The 16,010-nt window shown below is 41.2% G+C and overlaps 1 protein-coding gene across 7 annotated transcripts in view; it reads left to right on the top strand.

Moving 5' to 3' along the window:
• MARCHF1 (membrane associated ring-CH-type finger 1) overlaps window positions 1-16,010 on the top strand; it is a 478,438-nt gene that overhangs the window by 272,494 nt on the left and 189,934 nt on the right. For 6 of the 7 annotated variants that reach the window (XM_073341528.1, XM_073341527.1, XM_073341534.1 and 3 more), the window contains one exon: window positions 6,934-7,073. In XM_073341528.1, coding sequence (XP_073197629.1) covers window positions 6,934-7,073 — 140 coding nt within the window. The remainder of the gene's footprint in view (window positions 1-6,933; window positions 7,074-16,010) is intronic. The other variant, XM_073341533.1, reaches the window with a different exon arrangement.

Raw genomic sequence — 16,010 nt, 5'->3', positions numbered from 1 at the left:
CAAGAGTATATAGTTGTGCACTGTAACTTTGTTTCAATATTTCCTAGACTATATTGTCTTTGAAGTTTATCTGTGATCAGATACAAACTGTGTATTGTGACAGATAGCTTGTGTGTACCTGTGTTGTGTAGATTTGTATTTTCAGGCTGAATTGGCATCCTAAGCATGACAAGTACATGGTTCCCTAGAGCTGTTGGATTTTTCCTTAATCCCATACACTTAGGAATCCCTGGAAAAATTCACTCTGGTAGCACTTCCACTAGGTATTCTTACAGAGTTGGCAGATGATATCAGTATAAAATGACCCTATGAAGTGTAATGTGGGCAGGGAATTAATGCCAAGGTAACTATCTTAAAACCAAGCAATATAAAAGCTTGATGAGATATTATTGTAACCTTAGCCAAAGTCAGACTAAAATAATTGTTTATTAACAAAAATAACTGAATTTTAGCCAGTTACATTTCACAGAATAGAGAAGTTCATTAGTCAAGTGCTTCTTGATTTGAAATGAGCTTTCTTACCTAAATAAATGGCCCTCCTTGATGTTGTTTACAACATAAGATGTTTAAAAAGTCTTTGATCTCATACATAATTGTCATCCTTTTTGAGTATGCAGAGACAGATAAACTAGCATAATTTTTGTTTTTTTATAAATATTTTATTTTTCATTCTTGTGTGAATTTGGCACTGACAAAAGTGATCAACTCCTTCAGTCAAATTCCTCCGTAAGGCCCATGTTTCCATAGAACCTCACTAGATTTGTCTGCTAATCACTGATGTCTTTGTATATCACCACATGTGAACTTTGCTCTCATATTATTGTAAGATCTATAGGTTAAGGGCAATGTCTTAGTCTTGTAAAACTGTGTGTACATTGACAGTGCTTTATAAATAAGGATATGGTATAGTCTGGGTTCTTATACCTGTAGCAAAACAACTATGTCCAAGGCCAAGTCCTCTCAAGAAAATTTGAGAGGACAGTTGAACAAATTTGACAGTTAATTGATACAAATAATTGTTCGCTGTTAAGTAAAGTCCATCAAAAACACTGACTGTGACATAAGTATTCATGGTGAAATCCTGGCCCCACTGAAGTTAATGGGAGTTTTGCCATTAACTTCAATGGAACTAGGATTTCATCCCAGATCTCCAGGATTGAAAAGACTGCATTAAACCACTGAGCCAGGACACACATGCAATTTTCTTACGAGCTATCTGTATTTTGTATTTGATAAAACCATACTTAAAGTGCATTTGTTTGCCAAAGCACTAACATTAGACTGTTAAGATGATGGATTAAAACTATTTTGACTAGGCTATTATTTTTCCCAGTATGGCACTGTATAGTGTGCATATGCTTTGTATGAAAAGACAAATATAGGGCACGATTATGTCTCATTTACAGCTATTTTGAAGCTACAGTAATTCCATAGATTTCAGTAATGTAACTGGAATCAAAATGTACCTAATAGTTTGATTAATCAGACACAATCTTCATTATTTTAAGATGTGAGATAATGCTGACATAGAGTCTTGTGAATTTGAGCCTTTAGATAATGAAACTTCCAACCTAGTTCTGTGATCTGACCCTAGGAGAACCCCTGCCGATTTTCATCTTGGCTTAGTAATAAAGAAATTTATTATATACATTTGTACTTTTGCTCTCTTTGATTTGAAAATTGGTATCAGACTGACATCCTGAAACAGGACAAGATAAGTTTAACATTAAGTTTCTTAGGGCATGGCTACACTTGCATATGTAGAGCGCCTTGAGTTAAGCTAGCCTTCGTAGAGTGCAGTAGGGAAAGCGCTGCCATGTGTCCACACTGACAGCTTCCAGCGCACTGGCGTGGCCACATTTGTGGCACTTGCAGTGGCATTGGGCGTGGTGCATTATGGGCAGCTATCCCAGCATTCAAGTGACTGCAACATACTTTTCAAATGGGGGTGGGGGTGGGGTGAAGTGTGACAGGGAGTGTGTTGTGTGTATGTGGGGGGAGAGAGTGGGTTTGTGAGGGGCTGAGAGCATATCAACATGCTGTCTTGTAAGTTCAGACAGCAGCAGACCCCTCCTCCCCCTCCCTCTCTCTCTCTCACACAGCAGTCCACACTAATGGTTGCTTTGTCTCAGATAAGCAGATAAGCAGCCGGCTGTCAGAAACGAAGCTTTCAAAGGGCATATCCGGATTCCTACAGTGATTTAAAAACAATGAGAAGAGTGGCCACTTGACTTAAGGGGTTTATGGGACATTTCCGGAGGCTGATCAGAGCACAGTAATGCAACACCTCGTCCACACTGGCGCCGCGGCGCTCCAGCGGGGGCTCAGCAAACGTTATTCCACTTGCCGAGGTGGAGTACCAGCAGCTCTGTAGCTGCAGAGTCAGAGTGCTCTACGCGTGCCTTGCCAGTGTGGATGCGTAGTGAGCTAGTGTGCCCGGGGCTCCTTTATTGTGCTGAAACTCGCAAGTGTAGCCAAGCCCTTAGTATAGTAAGCAAATAAATAAATAAATAGTGTAATAAGCTTAGTGTAGCTTATTAAAAACAAGTGAAAGCTTAGTTTCTGTGATCACTAGTTGTGTCTCAGTGCTGCTTTCTTAACACACATTTATTGACATTGTGGCTAGACTGTAGTTAACTTCAATGTTTAAATACTAGCCTTGTAATCTACCTTTGAGATGGTGACTAATGTATTTAAACTGCCTGCTTTCCTGGCTTTTGTAAGTTTCTGTAGCCAAGGCTGCAACCATGTAATGTATCAAGCACATAGGGTAAGATTGTGAACCCTGTCAAGCATCTACTCATATGGGTAGTTCCATTAGTTTCAGTAGGACTACTTATATGAGTCACTGTTCTCCACTGGGAATTAGGGGTTCATGATCTGGCCTAGAGTGAGGGAAGGCTAGTGCCTCAGGGACCCAGCCACCAGTCATTTTATTGCTCTTAAGTTTTTTCAACTTATTCAAGCTGATCAGATAAGATCTATGTGCTTAGCTTTCTCACCACTATATAAATATGTTCATGCTCAAGGGCTCACTTTTTTGTTTCAGCTTTTTATATCACTCAGTACGCTTGGCCATTTATTCAGTGTTTAATTTGTAATGAAAGAAGTGCTGAGGCTCAAGCAATTAGGTACCAGGGCTCAAGCAATTTTTTTTAAACTTTAATGACTGACATGGGAAGCCCAGAGAGGCTGGGGCTATGAATTGCCAAGCCTAGAGGTGCCGGGGCTCAGGCCTGGTAAGCCCTGGCACAAGTTAAGCACTGCATTTATTAGCTGAAATCATGATAACTTTAAAATAAGATCTTGATGGAATTGCTGTGGGAATGAACAGCTTTGCCATTTACTTTTCTCCTAATCTGATCGTTGAATTGCTCAAGTTGTATATGAATAGCCAGTGGAGTAAAGCTCTTTTTCTTTTTAAGTGACCATTTAAACTTCAGCAAAGGGTCAAATGTTATTTAGACACTTGGTAAACAGGGCTTCATGGATACAAATCTGGCTTCATGTTTACAATGACACACAATAAGTGGAACAGTGAACATTTTGGAACTGTTGAAAAGATTAAAAAAGTTGGGCTAGCTGGGACTTAAAAATGTCTGTGTACAAGCATTTAGGAGACCATAGATCTTGGGTCTAATGGACAATGAAGATTTCTGCCTCTACATCACTCTCTCAAATCCAATACAAGTCTGCAGTGACTAGTTCTGATTAAAGAGAAATATCAGCTGAATCAAAAAAATTCAGAATTTTGAAATTTTTGTCATGAAATGAAATGTTTAAATTTAAACATCTTACATAAAAGGAAAAATTTCACCAATTTCAAATTGAAAACTGTCAAAAGGAAAAACATGAAACAATGAAGCAATTTGGTGATCGATTCCTACATTTCAGCCCAGAGGATAAATTGTAAGATAGGCCATTTGAGTTTATTTATTCAGTGCTTCTGTGGGTAGAGGATGGAGAAAAGCCAGATTGTTCCAAGGCTCCAAGGATGCATGTGCGTATGTGGACACAGACACAAAATGGTTAATCAGCCAAAGAAACAAAATCCGTATTCGTGGTGAGAGGGGCATGGCCGAGAAGTCCTAGATGGGAACCCCACTAGCAAATGATTCAACCCACATTGTGTAAGGCTTGCCCAGAATCCCCGAGAGACTAGCCAAGGGACAACCAATTTTAATGATCAGAGGAATTAAAAACAGCCCTGAATCCATTCCCTCTCTCCAGAGATTGGTGTAGAAGGGAATTACAGCTAAGCATCCTTATTGGAAACTGCACAGGCAAATGATCAGTCACACAGTGCACCCCAGACCAACCCCAAGTACCATTAAAAGGAGAGCAACAGTTCGTCCTCTGGCACATGTAGGTCAACGGAACTAATTGCATTGTCACCCTGTAATTATAGGTACCCACGTCCAATCACAAAACAACACACGGCTCCATGTGACAAAACTCAGTCATTAATCGGGGTACGGCGTGGCAAAACATTTTTAATTGTTTTTTAAAAACAATCTTAAAAACTATACTGAAAATACAAAAAATTTCAAAGCAATCAAGATGTTTTCACAAAACAATTTTACTTTCCTCAAAACAGCATTTTTTGACTAAATTATTGTTCTTTTTGTCAAAATTTTTGACCAGCTGTAGTAGGAATCAAGATTTGCTGCCATTCCAAAATTGCTTGGTGAGCAGTGTGACCGGTATTTAGAACACCAGAAAATGGCATCATACGTAACAACAGTTATTATCCTTACTGCATTGTCGATGAAGGCTTTAGAATGAACATGAACACTATGGATGGTCTTTTCATACCAAGAGGTAGTTTTCCCAGACTAGAGTTTGGGGAATGTTGAAGGATAATATGGGGATGATTGCATTATTGCTGCTCATCCTGAACCTATTCTGTGTATGAATCCTTCAATCTGGTGTTTGGATAGGCACTAAAAATAATTTTTGGAAACTTGGAACTCATATTGTCATTTTTAATTATCTAATATTTTAAGGACAGCAGCTGTTTATGCACCTGTAGACTGTTTTGATTGTTACATATTTTACCCTTTGGATTTAATAATAATTTGTGCACAGGGCTGAATGGTTGCATGTTACTTTAAAGACACAAAACTGTGCCAATTTCATGTTACTTTTGACATTATTCAAGAAACATGATTTAAAATGGATAGTTTGTTATAAGACTTAATCCTGCAAGATGCTGAGCACTCTGATCCAACGCAGCTCTTAAATAATACGTATCTGTAAGCATGTAAGATTAACCAGTGCTTAATTGTAAGCAAATGAGTAAATCCTTTGCTGGATCAGACTGCTCATACTTTGAAGGATTGATCGCTAAAAGAGTCTACAAGAAAGATTTTTCTCTCACTAAAATGAAAATGGATTCGACTAAATGCATGTTACATTGATTAGATGAATATTTTATATTAATACTTTGCATTTCATGTGATGATCTCAACACACTTAAGAAAGATGGGTAAGTATTATCATGCTCAAAGAGATTGTGATTTACCCCATCACAAGTAGGACAGAACTACAGCTGTTACCTGAGTGTCTTGACTTAATTCCATGCTTTAACCAATAGAAAAATGCTGCCTCATTCATTTAATTCTTTTAATTAAGCATTACATAAGGCAGAAGGTTTGGGAATGGTAATACCAGGATATGTGAATGCCTATCAAAATATTATGTCTTGAGATCTATTCTTGGACAACTGGTAGGTCAATAATTAGAACCCGAGAAGTGTGAAGATATAATTGTCAGCAGGTAAATCTGATTTACCTATTCATCACTTAGATACTACAGTGATTAACATTATAGGGAAAACTAAAATGGATAGAATTACACCCACACAGAGTTTTCTTTGTTGTTAAGAATGCAGTTCTTTTAAACATTTTGGTCTTGATTTTCATGAAAGGTCTTTATCGTTTCCCCATTTACATTGTTCAGATCCATTTAATTCAAATCATTTCTCATTAAGAGTAGTAATAACTCATCAATCTGTTAGCAAAAGCTTTTTATGTTACTTTTCATAATGCTATAGAATGGCCTATTTTAAATCTTGAAATATTATAAACCACCAGATTGTTAATTGCTTCAGATGCTGTGAAAAATAATTACTCCAAATTATTTTTGATATTTAATTGGCAGTGTAATGATTTAACTAAAGACCTAACTATACCATTTCAAATTGGGCAGTGTGGTGGAAAAGTAGATTGTAAAATTTTACAAGTGAAAATATTACATTTCCTGTAGACTTTTCACATTTACTAGAAAACTACCACTGATGGATCTCCAGTTATCTCCATGATAAAAATACAATGTTCAGTCAAACAGCGCCAATATAGCTAAAACAAATGTGAGGTACAATTTCTGCTCCATACAGGTTATGTATTATATATAGCTAATGTATCTAAAAGAGCATGTGTGTTGATATTTTTGCTATTTGTAGTGAAAATTTCCCCTGTCTGATGCAAGTTGTTCAGGCTGAGAAAGTGTGTGTGTGTATGTTCACCCAGTTGATTTATACTCACTTTGCTGCACACCTTTAAGGCTCCTGGATGAAATTTGATATCTGTTGATTGTTTCAGGCAATGTGGGAGCCATACGGGTAATACCATTTTCACAGCTAGGCTATAATATAATTCCTGAAAACAACCTCCCCTAGAAGGTGGCATGTTTCAGCAAGAGATATTTTTAATTTTAGATAAGGGAATTTTCTGGTACTGAAATAGTATGAGTGCATGTAATACATATCATAAGTATACAGTTCTCTTTCGTCTGCATGGTTTATTTCAACTACACTTTTTTCTGTAAAAAATGTTTATTACCTTGTTTAGACACAGTCTAAAGCGCTGTGTAAAGGCATGCACGCAACAAACTTAAAGTGTCAATGTTTCAGGGAATGTAAATTATTTTCAGAATTTCAGAAATTGAGAAGGGATAAGTGGAAGGAGAAAATGTTGGGCTGGTGTCAAGCGATAGCTCGTAACCCTCACAGACTCCCAAACATCACAAGAACACCCGAGGTCTCAGGTGATGCTTCACATACCTCTACCTTGGTGAGTGAAAAGTTATGTTTCATGACGGCATGCAGATGAACCTCAAAACTGCTAAAATAAATTTTAAGAAAAGTAGCGTTTGTCCATCATCTTTCTATATTTGAATCACTTTGGCATCATTTGCTATTTTTGGTTTTTCACTTGCCAGTTTTCCCTCTTTTCTGTCATGCATCGTCCATTCCATTTTTCATGCCACAATCTTAATCTTGTCTTAGTAATAAGAAAATGTCTGAGATAAACCTGTACTTTTACTCTCTTTGGTTTGAAAAATGGTATCAGACTGTCAAATGTGCCCCACTGTGACTTGATTAAGGTCTGCACCTGCAGGTGTTACTCATACAAGTAGACCCATTTAGGTCAGTGGACTATTCATACAGTAAAGACAATACAGGTTGCAGAGTCTGGCCCCTAGCCAAATGGCTCTAGCACCAATAAAAATAGTTTGGGTATTCAGTTCTTTTAAAACTGTACTGAACACTACCTGTCTATTAGAAGAGTATTGAGTTGAATATTTGATACACTGTGGATGAAATTTTAGAAATGCTTACAATTTCTCTTTGCTAAAATGGAAAGAGGACACTAGCTGGAAGCCCAGTTTCTGATGTAAAACAAGACCTGGCTCCTGCTGGATATGAATAGTGTAATCCTCTTAAATCAACTTATTTTTTCCCCTTTTTATTTAATGCTGTGGTTGTAGGTTTATTATTCAAAAACTTTGTAACAGTTAATTAAGTTTAAAATGAACATGTTAAGACTTACATTTGTGACGCTCTCTCTCCAAGATGTTACAGTATGGTATATGCATTGGTTACATGAAATTGAGTGTTAAATTGGCCTCCTTTGAAGTTTCATTCAGTCTTTGTCACTTGTTTTGACTTGGGCATTTATTCTATGAAGACACTTCTCTTTTTATTGAAATTCCTATTGTAACTTTTGTGTTAATGTGATGGAGAATTGCTCCTTAAAGGAAAACAAATGATCTGTTAGTTTTCCCATTTCAGGAATATTTAACATTTTCAGTGTTTTACATGAGGCAGGCATTTCAAGTCAAGCATTACTAAAAAGATGTCAAGAAGAAACATTAGAACAGGGAACCAGAAAGAAGAGAACAGTTGTCGAAACATGGAGCTGACATCAAAACAGAAAAGCAAATAATTGTTTAAAACCAAAGGAGTACTTGTGGCACCTTAGAGACTAACCAATTTATTTGAGCATAAGCTTTCGTGAAGTGAGCTGTAGCTCACGAAAGCTTATGCTCAAATAAATTGGTTAGTCTCTAAGGTGCCACAAGTACTCCTTTTCTTTTTGCGAATACAGACTAACACGGCTGCTACTCTGAAACTTGTTTAAAACCAGGTTTCTTTACAGAGGCATGTGGTCGTATGGGAGGTGCTGGAGGAGGAGAGGGAACATACAGAGCTGCAGCAAGATACATAGCAGAGATTCAAATTCTGGTGAAAAAGCCCCTTTAGGGTTATTTAACCTGGCAAAGTTCACTAGTTTCTTGGCATTCATGTACTATATTCTGTTGGGATGAAAAGCAAGCCAGATAATTCCAGATTGTTATACTTAATGTTTATATAATTCCAAAGAATTTAAGATAGTTATATTTGGAGATGAAATGTACTTTATCTGAAAGTAAAAGGAGAGAGGAAGAGAGAGTGAGAGAAAAACAAAACTTGTGAGCCCTGAATCCTATTCAAGTGTGTTTCCCATTCACTTTGATGGCGATAATGTTTGGTGAACTCCAGGTGCTAAAGAGAATTTACCCCACCACATAATTTAAATACATGAAAATCTGTATTTAGAGCCCAATTGTGTCCTTAATTCCTGTTACAGTTCTTATCAATTTGAATATCTCAGAGCAAAGCACTACGGTCAAGCAGGCAGCAGTTGGAACTTGTAATTGGGAGGTCTGGATTATATTTCCAGCTCAACTGATTAATGATAGCTTGAGGGGCCAGTGAGGTTAGCTGGCATTTATTTATTGTATGTATCTATTTATAATTATTAAAAAATTACAGTGGTATATATCTATATGAGAAATGTATATGCCTGTAGATCTAATTGTATTGTACCCTCCCCCAATCCTTTTGTGGCCTTAAGCACCCGGTATTCACACCTACTGCAATGATTTTTGTACAAAAGATGCCTTGTGCAGTGTCATTTGAAAACCAATAACACACTTGTAAATAATATAATTGTAAAGTATGTGTAAGAATACTCTATGTGAAATTATGGATGACTCACTAATAGGTGACTAAAAGGTGTTTCGACGAGACATGTCAGGTGGAATTGGTAAACAGGTTTCTCTTAATAGTTTAAAAAAAAAAAAAAAGAAAGGGGGACAAGATACTTTCAAATCTTGGGGGTGGGAGGTGGGGAGGGAGGCTTTTATTTGTGCTCTTTGTTTGTCGTTGTTCTCTCTTGGGACTGAGAGAGGCCAGGCAGAAATCCATCTTCTCCAACCCATCCTAATCCAAGTCTCCAATATTGCAACCAGTATAGGTAAGCCTGGCAAGGCGGATTAGTTTATCTTTTGTTTTATGTGAATTTTCCCTGTGTAAAGAGGAAGGTTTATTCCTGTTTTCTGTAACTTTAAGGTTTTTCCCAGAGGGGGATCCTCTGTGTTTTGAATCTGAATACCCTGTAAAGTATTTTCCATCCTGATTTTACAGAGATGATTTTTACCTTTTTTTTTTTTTTTAAATAAAATCCTTCTTTTAAGAACCTGACTGATTTTTCCATTGTTCCAAGATCCAGGGGTTTGGGTCTTTGATGATTTTGTAACCAATTAGTTAAGATATTATTCTCAAGCCTCCCCAGGAAAGGGGGTGTGTAGGACTTGGGGGGATATTTTCGGGGGAAGACGTCTCCAAGTGGTCTCTTTCCCTGTTCTTTGTTTAAAATGGTTGGTGGTGGCAGCACACTGTTCAAGGACAGGCAAAGTTTGTACCTTGGGGAAGTTTTTAATCTAAGCTTGTAAGTATAAGCGTAGGGGGCCTTTCATGCAGGTCCCCACATCTGTACCCTAGAGTTCAGAGTGGGGAACGAACCCTGACATGGTGGCAGAGCGGTGGGATCATTTTGAACCAAAAGCACAAACCTGAAGAGGTCTTCTTTTAAACTGAGAGCAGCTAGAGGGTTTTCTATCTATTTGGAGACAGAAGTGTTAGTTTTTTTACAAAGGGATTTTTCTTTTTTGAGCTAGAGTTTTCTCTACCTAAAGGCAGGGTAGCTAACCTCCTGCAGAGAAATTCACAAGTTTTTTTTTCCCCCCTAACTCTCAGGTATAGCTAGAGTTAAGCACAAGAAAGCAGGAAAATGACTACCAATGAAGCAGCTAATAAACTAGAGCTAGCCAGATTCGAAGCTGAAGAGAAACAAAAAGAGCATGATAGACAGAGGGCCTTAAGGTGCTTGGAGATGGAGGCAGAGAAATCCAGGGTGGAGGCAGAGAAAGCTGCCCACAAAAGAGCTATGGAGGAGAAAGAAAAAGAGAGGAAGCATGCACTGGAGATGGAGCAGGCAAGGGCTCAGCAGAATGTACCAACCAACCCTAGCAATCCTGCAGATACCTCTTCCCATCCCAGAAAGTTCCCCACCTATAAGGCAGGCGATGATACTGAGGCCTTCTTAGAAAACTTCGAAAGGGCCTGCCTTGGGTACAGCATCTCCACAGACCAGTACATGGTAGACCTGAGGCCGCAGCTCAGTGGACCGTTAGCAGAGGTGGCGGCTGAAATGCTAAGGAACACATGAACAGTTATGAACTTTTTAAAACCCAGGTGAGAGTCAGAATGGGGCTAACACCTGAGCATTTCGTCGGCGGTTCAGAGCCTTAAGGTGGAAACCAGACGTTTCATTTACCCGACATGCCTACCACATTGTGAAAAATTGGGATGCCTGGATATCGGGAGCAAGTGTTAAATCTCCAGAAGATATGTCCTTCCTAATGCAAATGGAGCAGTTCTTAGAGGGTGTTCCTGAGGAAATAGAAAGGTACATCCTAGATGGGAAGCCCAAAACTGTAATCGAGGTGGGGGAGATTGGAACCAAATGGGTGGAGGTAGCAGAAAAGAAAAAAAACTAGTAGCAGTTGGAGCGGCTATCAGAAGGGGCAACCCAAAACAAAACCCTATCACCGGGGGCAACCCAAGGCCCCACCTACATCCCAAGGAAAACCCCAGGCACCTTATCGTCCCACCACACCACTCTCCAGCAACCCACCTTGCCCCAGTGACCAGTCAACTGGGCGATGTTTTAAATGTAATGAGCCAGGGCATGTGAAGGCCAACTGCCCCAAGAACCCCAACAGATTACAGTTCATTGCACCGGGGTCACACCAAAGGTCCTCAGGTCCAGATGCCCTTAGAGCAAAGGGAAACTGTGAGTGTGGGCAGCAAGAAGGTTACAGTGTGGAGGGACACTGAAGCGCAGGTGACAGCTATCCATCAATCCTTAGTGGACCCCAGCTTAATCAACTCAGAGGCCCAAGTGACGATTCAACCCTTCAAGTCCAACTCTTTTGATTTGCCTACTGCCAAGTTGCCTGTCCAGTACAAGGGCTGGTCAGGAATGTGGACTTTTGCAGTCTGTGATGATTATCCCATTCTCATGCTGCTGGGGAAGACTTGGCCAACAAGGTAAAGCTGGCCAAGAGGGTGGGAATCGTCACCCGCAACCAGACTAAGCAAGCTTCCACACCTATCCCTGTTCCTGAGCCTTCCACCAGTGCCCCGTCTGTGTTACCAGAGACCCAGATGGAGGAGGTGGAACTGGATCCCCTGCCAACGACTGTAACGGCCGTAGTGGATCCAGTCCCAGAGATCCAGCCAAAGCCAGTCCCCGAACCAAAACTGGTGAAGCAAGCAGCACCAGAACCATTGCCAGCACTGAGTCCAGTGCTTGCAACCCCATCTACAGCTCCAAAACCAGAGGGCACCACTGAGCCTGCACTGGCAGCAGCAACAGATGATCCTACAAAACAGGCTCAGCCAGAGCCTGAAATACCCCAGAGTGCACCAGCGGAGAGCGGTTCACCATCAGTGGAAACAGCCCCATCACCTGCATCACTTCCAGAGGGACCAAGCCCAGGTCCACTATCCAGTGAGGAACTAATGTCTCCAGCATCAAGGGAACAGTTCCAGGCTGAACAGGAAGCAGATGAAAGCCTCCAGAGAGCTTGGACGGAGGCACAGTGCAACCCACCGCCTCTCAACTCTTCTAATAGATCCCAGTTTGTTGTAGAAAGAAGACTTTTATACAAGGAAACTCTTTCTGGTGGGCACCAGGAAGACTGGCATCCTCAGAGACAGTCGGTAGTTCCAACTAAGTACCGGGAAAAGCTCTTGAGCTTAGCCCACGATCATCCTAGTGGCCATGCTGGGGTGAACAGCACCAAAGACCGTTTGGGGAGGTCATTCCACTGGGAGGGAATGGGCAAGGATGTTTCTGCCTATGTCCGATCTTATGAGGTATGCCAAAGAGTGGGAAAACCCCAAGACCAGGTCAAAGCCCCTCTCCAGCCGCTCCACTGAAGTTCCGTTTCAGCAAGTAGCTGTGGATATTCTGGGTCCTTTTCCGAAAAAGACACCCAGAGGAAAGCAGTACATACTGACTTTCATGGATTTTGCCACCCGATGGCCGGAAGCAGTAGCTTTAAGCAACACCAGGGCTAAAAGTTTGTGCCAGGCACTAACGGACATTTTTGCCAGAGTAGGTTGGCCCTCCGACATCCTTACAGAATGGAACTAATTTCCTGGCAGGAACTACGGAAAGCCTTTGGGAAGCTCATGGGGTAAATCACTTGGTTGCCATCCCTTACCACCATCAAACAAATGGCCTGGAGTTTGTAACCAACCTACAAAACACCCTTCGAACCTCTTTAGCCATTGCTAAAGAAACCCTACAGGATGCTCAAAAAGAGCAAAAAGCCTGGTATGATAAACATGCCAGAGAGCGTTCCTTCAAAGTAGGAGACCAGGTCATGGTCTTAAAGGCGCTCCAGGCCCATAAAATGGAAGCGTCGTGGGAAGGGCCATTCATGGTCCAGGAGTGCCTGGGAGCTGTTAATTATCTCATAGCATTCCCCACCTCCAACCGAAAGCCTAAGGTGTACCATATTAGTTCTCTAAAGCCCTTTTATTCCAGAGAATTAAAGGTTTGTCAGTTTACAGCCCAGGGAGGAGATGACGCTGAGTGGTCTGAAGGTGTCTACTACGAAGGGAAAAGTGCTGGTGGAGTGGAAGAGGTGAACCTCTCCATGACCCTTGGGCATATGCAGCGACAGCAGATCAAGGAGCTGTGCATTAGCTACGCGCCGACGTTCTCAGCCACCCCAGGACTGACTGAACGGGCATACCACTCCATTGACACAGGTAATGCTCACCCAATTAGAGCCCAACCTTATCGGGTGTCTCCTCAAGCTAAAATTGCTATAGAATGGGAAATCCAGGATGTGGTACAGATGGGTGTTATCTGCCCCTCTGGCAGTGCATGGCCATCTCCAGTGGTTCTAGCTCCCAAACCAGATGGGGAGATATGTTTTTGCATGGACTACCGTAAGCTAAATGCTGTAACTCTCCCAGACAACTATCCAAAGCCATGCACAGATGAACTATTGGAGAAACTGGGACGGGCCCAGTTCATCTCTGCCTTGGACTTAACCCGGGGTACTGGCAGGTACCGCTGGATGAATCCGCCAAGGAAAGTTCAGCCTTCATCACACTTGTCGGGCTGTATGAATTTAATGTGCTCCCTTTCAGGCTGCGGAATGCACCCGCCATCTTCCAAAAACTTGTAGATGGTCTCCTAGCGGGATTGGGAGAATATGCAGTCGCCTACCTTGACGATGTGGCCGTATTTTCGGATTCCTGGGCAGAACACCTGGAACATCTACAAAAAGTCCTTGAGCGCATAAGGGAGGCAGGACTAACTGTTAAGGCTAAGAAGTGTCAAATAGACCTAAACTTAGTGACTTACCTTGGACACCAGGTGGGTCAAGGAACTATCAACCCCCTACAGGCCAAAGTGGATGCTATCCAAAAGTGGCCTGTCCCAAAGTCAAAGAAATAGGTCCAATCCTTCTTAGGCTTGGCTGGATATTGCAGGCGATTTGTACCGCAATACAGCCAAATCGCCACCCCACTGACAGACCTAACCAGAAAGAAACAGCCAAATGCAGTTCAGTGGACTGAAGAGTGTCAGAAGGCCTTTAACCAGCTTAAAGCGACGCTCATGTCTGACCCTGTGCTAAGGGCCCCAGACTTTGACAATCTGTTCCTAATAACCACAGATGCGTCCGAGCGTGGTGTGGGACCAGTTTTAATGCAGGAAGGACCAGATCAAGAGTTCCGTCCTGTAGTGTTTCTCAGCAAGAAGCTGTCTGAGAAGGAAAGTAACTGGTCAATCAGACAAAAGGAATGTTACACCATTGTCTACGCTCTGGAAAAGCTACACCCATATGTTTGGTGACGGTGGTTCCACCTGCAAATCGACCGTGCTGCGCTACAGTGGCTTCATACCGCCAAGGGAAATAACAAAAAACTTATTTGGTGGAGTTTAGCTCTCCAAGGTTTTGATTTTGACATACAACACATTTCAGGAGCTTCTAACAAAGTGGCTGATGCACTCTCCCTTGAAAGTTTCCCAGAATCAACTGGTCCAAATTGTCCTTAAGAAGAGGGAAATATTGTTAGTCTTTATACAGTTAGTAGTACATTTAGACATGCATGTGTCTTATTAACTCTGTTTTCTCCTAGAGCTCTAGGAAGAAATCACAACCAGCGTTTCACCCTATCTGTGATTTGAGGGGCGTGTCATAAATATAAAGGGAAGGGTAACCACCTTTCTGTATACAGTGCTATAAAATTCCTCCTGGCCAGAGGCAACACCCTGTTACCTGTAAAGGGTTAAAAAGCTCAGCTAACCTGGCTGGCATCTGACCCAAAGGACTAATAAAGGGACAAGATACTTTCAAATCTTGGGGGCGGGGAGGGAGGCTTTTGTGTGTGCTCTTTGTTTACGTGGTTCTCTCTTGGGACTGAGAGAGGCCAGGCAGAAATCAGTCTTCTCCAACCCATCCTAATCCAAGTCTCCAATATTGCAACCAGTGTAGGTAAACCAGGCAAGGCGGATTAGTTTCTTTTGTTTTATGTGAATTTTCCCTGTGTAAAGAGGGAGGTTTATTCCTGTTTTCTGTAACTTTAAGGTTTTTCCCAGAGGGGGATCTTCTGTGTTTTGAATCTGAATACCCTGTACAGTATTTTCCATCCTATTTTACAGAGATGATTTTTACCTTTTTTTTTTTTTATAAAATCCTTCTTTTAAGAACCTGACTGATTTTTCTATTGTTCCAAGATCCAGGGGTTTGGGTCTTTGATGATTTTGTAACCAATTGGTTAGGATATTATTCTCGAGCCTCCCCAGGAAAGGGAGTGTGTGGGGCTTGGGGGGATATTTTGGGGGAAGACGTCTCCAAGTGGTCTCTTTCCCTGTTCTTTGTTTAAAATGGTTGGTGGTGGCAGCATACTGTTCAAGGACAAGGTAAAGTTTGTACCTTGGGGAAGTTTTTAACCTGAGCTGGTAAGAATAAGCACAGGGGGCTTTTCATGCAGGTCCCCACATCTGTACCCTAGAGTTCAGAGTGGGGAAGGAACCCTGACATGTGCTCTGCGTACAAAGAAGCAGACTGTATTGAAGAATACTTTGCCATTTTTATGTGACGTTCATAAAGTTCCAGAGGACAAGAATGTTCCAACATTGATTAGTAAGCTCTTGGGTAAAGCATTACATGTGTTTAATGAAATGCCTGTTGGTAAGGCTTTGCAATAAGATGACTTTTAAAAGACTACATTGCAAAGGTCTCAAATTACTCCTGAAGTGTATAGATTGAAATTTAGAGCCCTCAAAATGCAAGACAAGAGGAGTCAGAGA

Source organism: Lepidochelys kempii, chromosome 4 (assembly GCF_965140265.1).
Source record: "Lepidochelys kempii isolate rLepKem1 chromosome 4, rLepKem1.hap2, whole genome shotgun sequence".
In the NCBI taxonomy this organism is placed as follows: Eukaryota; Metazoa; Chordata; order Testudines; family Cheloniidae; genus Lepidochelys; species Lepidochelys kempii.
This window is presented reverse-complemented; position numbering and strand designations above follow the sequence as displayed.